The sequence below is a fragment of the Terrapene carolina genome, unplaced genomic scaffold (genome assembly GCF_002925995.2).
Source record: "Terrapene carolina triunguis isolate 2854851 unplaced genomic scaffold, T_m_triunguis-2.0 Scaffold58, whole genome shotgun sequence".
Classification (NCBI taxonomy): Eukaryota; Metazoa; Chordata; order Testudines; family Emydidae; genus Terrapene; species Terrapene triunguis.
This window is the reverse complement of record NW_020664409.1, coordinates 110420562-110426486: the sequence shown is the minus strand read 5'-3', so window position 1 is coordinate 110426486 and position 5925 is coordinate 110420562. Positions and strand designations below refer to the sequence as shown.

The window sequence follows — 5925 nt, the reverse complement described above, 5'->3', positions numbered from 1 at the left end:
ATGTGAGAGGACCCAGATAGGTATTTGACTCGGGGCGAGGGAGGACACATTTAAAAGTAGTTCAGAGCGCAGAGAGGGGGATCTTTGCGGGGGAAAGCAGGAGGGACAGGAAATACAGCAGAGCAAATAAAGAAACCAATGTTAGCTCCCTGCATGCTGGAGTACTTAGGGAGGGTGTCTGTCCCCTAAGCCCAGGGCTGCACCTAACCTGTATATAATGAGCAGAAAGGCGGGAAGCAGGCAGGGCAGATAAGGAAAAGAGGGAAGAGCACATGTTCAAACACTGCAGAAAATGACATGGGCGTGACAATGTGGAGAAAAACAGAAAGAAAAGCCCATCTCTGTTTGCAAAGTGTATGAACCAGCAAGTGGACTGGTAATGCACCGTTCAACATTGCAAAGGTGGGGCCCTGTCATTTCACCTGGGCTAGCAGGCTTAGTCCTGGGGCTAGCAAGTGCTGTCATTTGCATTCAGGCTGTTCCATCTGCCCCCTCCCCAGCAGTAATAGCACAGAACTGACGGCAGTTGCTTCTTGGAAGCTGGAGGATTTACACTCTGATTGAGGGCCCCATGAAGTCACTCTTATAATATCCTTATTGAGTTGTTAATAGATAATTGGCCGTGTCATGTCAGCCTCTCCCTTGGCAAAGGTGAGCGTCAGCTGTTTGATGTAGCAGCAGATGATTTGAGATGAGGTGGTGCCTTCTGATGAGGTTGATTGTCTTGTACCTAAAGTCTGGGTATACTGGCCCTGTGCAATGATGATGTGGTGAAGAGCTGGAAGGGGAGGAGGGCATGGAAGAAGTGGGACTAGCTACAATCAGTATCCATGTGATGGCTTCTCGGTGAAATGTGCTCTCGAAAGCAGAGAACTTGTCTCCCCCGGAGTCCGAGAAGGGCTTTGAACTCTCCGAAATGGCCTGTCTCGTCCTGTGTGCTGAGCAGGTGAATGCAGGTCTCTAAAGCACTTTGAGATCCTCACGTGAAAGGGGTGATAGCAGCACAAAGTGTTATTGCCACTTTCCGTCCCTCTCCACGGCTGGTGTTTGCAGCTGGATAAAGTTCACTCTTTAATATGGGAATGTTTAATCTCTGATGATATTAAAGCAGTGATCGAAGTCCTGGGGAAGTCCCTGTGTGGCTGAGAGCAGGGAGCCCTCAGTTTTAGACACAGGCTCTATCCCCGCAGGCAATTCGTAGTTTCTGCGCAAGGAGCAGCTCTTTTCATCCTGTACTTTCAGAACAGAGCAGGCCCAGCAAAATAGCTGCAACTTTTTGAACCCTTAATTGATAAATTCGTTGCATCAGGAAACCACAGCTGTTAACGTAGCCGCTCGGGGACTCTGAGTATCACAGAGCTGTGAAGGTCAGAGGTACCTATATACATAGATTGGCTCGTTGGTATAAGCAGGTAAGGAACTAAGGCAGAATCATCACTGTAATGAAAATGAATCATCCAAGCCTGGTTTCTACATCTTCTCTGTGGAGCCAGCCAAAGGGGGGTTTGGGAACGGTATCTTACAGAAGATGGAAGATCGGATACTGAAGTTAGCACTGGAATAGCAAGACTGGAAGAGACATCATTGAAGAATAAACATCTGATGAGAAGCGTCATAAATCTGAAGACTAAATTCCAACTCTTAAAAACTTACATGTGGCTGGCGTTAAATTACGGCTGTGAAACATAGACATTCAAACCCTCCATAATAAACAAACGACAATCCTTCAAATTATGGTGTTACAGAAGAATTCTGAAAATATCCTGGATACACCATGTAACCAGTGACAAGGTTTTGGCGATGACTGGAACTAGGCAAACAGTAGTGAGCAATCTTACGTAAAGAAAGATTCGATTTGCAGGATACTTTTAAGAGGTCCCCGGGCGATGCATGTTTCTGGGCACTGGAAGGGAAAGTTGGTGGCAGAACAACACCAGGCAGAAAAAGAAGACCATGGATGGGGGGTGGGATGTCCCAAGTGGATCAAAAGGATTATTCATCCACAAAGAGATTAGCAGAGATCTATACAGAATGGGCTACCATTATTGCAAACTTCCAGAAATGGAGATGCCACATAAGAAGAACAGTATCTTCCAGCCCATTGGGAAAGAACCAGAAACCAGCATTTCTCAGCTGTGCTGTTTGCTGCAGCGTAGCCTGCCCATGAAGGATCTTGTTATCAGGAGGTGTGTGTCGATCCAGGGCAGTTTGGGAAGGACGATGTTTTCGTCTAAATAGACGAGAGAGACAAAAGATGGGAGGGGAAATTGAGGCACAGAGAGGGGGAGGTCACTTTGCAGGTCGGTGGCAGAGATAGGACTAGAATCCAGGTCCCCTGAGTCCCCATCAAGTGCTCTATCCCCTGGGCAACACTGCCTCCCCATTAAGAAACATGATAACTTGCTTTCTAGTTAGGTTAGCTTCCTAGCAGTGAGAGCAAATATTGTTTTCAAACTGAACTGAGGAAATACCCCCCCCCCCCCACAAAACATTCCTGTGTTGGTTGGATTTTTGCAGCACCCGCGTAGCTTGTGCCGCTAGCCCAAGGGCACAGGGGAGTTGCAGAGAAGGAGGGTTGCGAGGATGCTCTGGGGAACAGAGAACATATCCGATGAGAGGAGACTTAAAGAGCTTGGCTGAAATGTAGCAAAAGGGAGGCTGAGAGGAGACCTGATTGCTCTCTATAAATACATTGGGTGGGGGGAGGGGGACTGAGGAGGAGGAAGAGCTAGTTAAGATGAAGGACAATGTCCTAGAATCAATCATAGAAGATCCGGGTTGGAAGGGACCTCAGGAGGTCATCTAGTCCCACCCCCGCACAAGAGCAAATGCAAATAAACTGAGCATCAATACATTGAGGCTGGAAATTAGAAGGAAGCTTCTACCCCTCAGAGTGAGGGTGTGGAGCAGTCTCCCAGCACAAGCAGCGGGGGGCAAATAACTGAACTGGTTGTAAGATGGAGCTTGGCAAATTTCTGACCAGGATGATCTGACAGGGTTGCCTGCGATAGCAGGGGACTGGATTCAGTGACCCAGCAGGTCCCTTCCAGTCGTCTGTTCCAGGGACAGAAGCAGGATTAGAACCCCTGTGTTCACACCACTGGCCCAAGCCCTGTTCTCTCACTAGCCTCACTAGCAGAGGCTCCCTATTATGGAGAATCTCATTTAATGATCGTGAGCTTGGCACTGCCAAGCCAATCCCTGCCGGGTAAGACTAGACGCATTGGGAGATCCACGTTTAGGGTTATTTCGGTTTTCCAATCTCCCTCCTTTCTCCTGTGATTTGAAGTTGGGTGGGGAAGAGGTTTGCCAGGGGATGGTGTTAGAAGCGAGCCTTTAGGGAAGGTTTGCTGAGGAGAGGCTGGGAACCCAGCGGGCCCGGTTTGGGAGGTGGCTCATGGATGGAGACAACGTGGAGGAAGGCATGACAATGGGAGTAGAAGGAAACCAAGGGGGATGAGCAGCAGAGCAAGGGGAGGCCCAGGTGGGACTGAGCGGGACCGTGGGGGCTGGGCCGAGAGTGCGAATGGATGTGAACTCTCCCTCCTCGCCCCTTCCCCAGTAACACTGCCTGCCCACCCCCACCTCCAGCTCAGTGAAAGAGGGTTAGTCACACTGGCTTAGCAGCAGCTGCTGCCCCCACTAAATGCCACTAATTTGTTTTGGGAGTCAACCGGATGGCATCTGCCCAAGGGTTGGAATTCTCCAGTGGTTCACAGCTGCCAAGAAATATGGGCTAGTGCTCAGTGTGTGTGTGTGTGTGTGTGTGTGTGTGTGTGTGTGTAATACATACACAATCCCTAGTCAGAGCTGTAACTCAGTGCCCATCTAGGCGACCTTCCATTTAAGGATCGCAAAGCTCTTTGCAATCACTAACGCTGGCAAGGGATGGAAAGAGGATTTCCAGTGTATTGAGGAGAAAACTGAGGCTCTGAGGAAAAAATGGTACTGTGTTAAGTGACGTGCCCAAGCTCATACGGCCAACGAGTAGCAGAGCCAACAACAGAACCCTGAGCCATTACCCCTCGTCTTACCCACTAGACTGTCTAAAATGCACGCTGCATTGGCACAGCCCACGTGGACGCAGTTTGCTCAGAGTTTAGCTTCTCACTTACATGCTTTATGCTCTGCTCTGCCCAGAGCATCCGTAGGCACTCTTCATAGCTCACATTAGACCCCCCCCCCACCCCCCCGTTTTGGAAGCTGTGGTTCGGTTCCCTGGCAAACAAATTGTAGAGTTGGCTAGTGGTGGGGGTCTGGTGGCCGCTTCCTTCTGTGCTGGGTGTCGCTGCGAGGTGGCTTGTTCGGCCAGGTGCACGTTGCAGTGTGCTCGGAAGGTGAGATGGCCCCTGAGCTAGCAGCTTCCTGGCCCAGCTGAGGATTTGAAGATGAGGACAGGGAGCTCTCGCTGTCCTTAGATCTAGGCTAACCTCTGTTCTTATCACAGCTCCATTGGGGGGGTGGAGATCCTGGCCAGTGGCTGTGCTCCCGCACGGTGTCCAGGTGGTGCTCTCCGAATCCTATTCCCCTGTGCAGGCAGGGCCCTGGCCTGGCCACAGAAAAGGGAGCAGAGTTTGCCCCTCTAAGCCCAAATTATAAATCTAGCATGTGCATAGCTATCTTCTCCAGTGCTGTGGCCCCTCTGCCCTTCCCACAGTGCATCTGGGGCTCACCTCTAACCACTTCCTCTGCCATAGATTTATATTCCCCAACTGCCAGCTACTACCGTCACCACACTCCTCACCTTCCGCTTTCTCCTTCTCTTTCCAGGGAAGCCGCTGCAGATCAAGCCCAGGCTGTGAGGTCAGCTCCCTGGATTCAGCATCTCTCCCGCCCGCCTCATGCACTTGTCCATTCAACAGTCCAGCAGCCGAACGCCTCAGGAAACCCAACGGCCAGGCCGGGCCCGGCACCTACCTCAGGACAGCAAGACGGGAGGAGGCCTCCTCCTGATTTGTGTTCCGTTTCGTTACGTTCATTTGGCCTGGAACCTGGTAACAGTAAATGACTCCGGTTCCCCCAGCCCTGTCGTGCAGAGAGGCGGCTTTGTAAGCGTTTTAATTTTGGAATAAATGATCTTTTAATCTGGTTTATTTAAAACAAACCCCTTCCCACGCCCCTGTTTAACTTCAGCTTGCCCGGTCATTCTTGAGTTAGCAAGAATGAACTGTTGTGATCAGATTAGGCTAAACGGGGCCCATTGATCATACCTGCAGCCCTTTGCACCCGGGTTCTTGGTGCCGTCTTTGGAGCTTTGCAGTTGCAGTAATTCTCCTCACAGAGATTTGAGGAAGGGACAGGAGTTAAAGAAACCTAACTCTGTTTCTCTTCAGTGCCGGGAAGCCGCATTGCCCAGTTGGGTATATTTCAACAGCACTGTCTGTGAGTGGGAAATTATACTGCATGATGAGAGGCTGGAGAACTTCAGCCAGCCAAGAAGTGCAGCAATTGCCTAGAAATGAGGATGTGAGCTTCTTACAACCATCAGGATAGGAATTTGTTTTGGGGGTGAGGGGTGTGCAAGGGGGCTGTGGCTTTTGGTAGCCATGTGCTTAAGGGAAATGCGTGACCCAAACAGAACAGCCACATGAGGTGAGCTCTGAAGCCATTTCAGAGAAACAGTTATGCCCTTGTGCCAGGAAATTGTGTGTGTGTGTGTGGGGAGGGAGCGGGGAAGGAAGCATTTCTGAATTGAAAAGCAAGCTCCCTAATATCTAATGCACGCAGAGGAGTCTGTTTGCTAGTGCTTTGTCTGCAGCTGAGGGGGCTAAGAAGATCCTTTGATCCCGCAGCGTGCGGTGGGGCTTTGCAGGGCGATCATCTTCCCCTCCAAGAGGAGAGGAGACCACAAGGAGCTGCGGTGAGACTGAGGACAGAAGGTGAAGTCTGTAGTCAGCGTAGTGGGTTCCATGCTGAGCACTGCCT

General features: G+C 50.5%; 1 protein-coding gene across 1 annotated transcript in view; it reads left to right on the top strand.

Moving 5' to 3' along the window:
* Positions 1-5634, top strand: part of ZC3H3 (zinc finger CCCH-type containing 3) — a 330785-nt gene extending 325151 nt beyond the window's left edge. The window contains exon 11 of the mRNA XM_024218536.3: positions 4771-5634. Within this exon, the coding sequence (XP_024074304.3) occupies positions 4771-4802 (32 nt within the window). The 3' untranslated portion in view covers positions 4803-5634. The remainder of the gene's footprint in view (positions 1-4770) is intronic.
* The last annotated feature ends 291 nt before the right edge of the window (positions 5635-5925 follow it).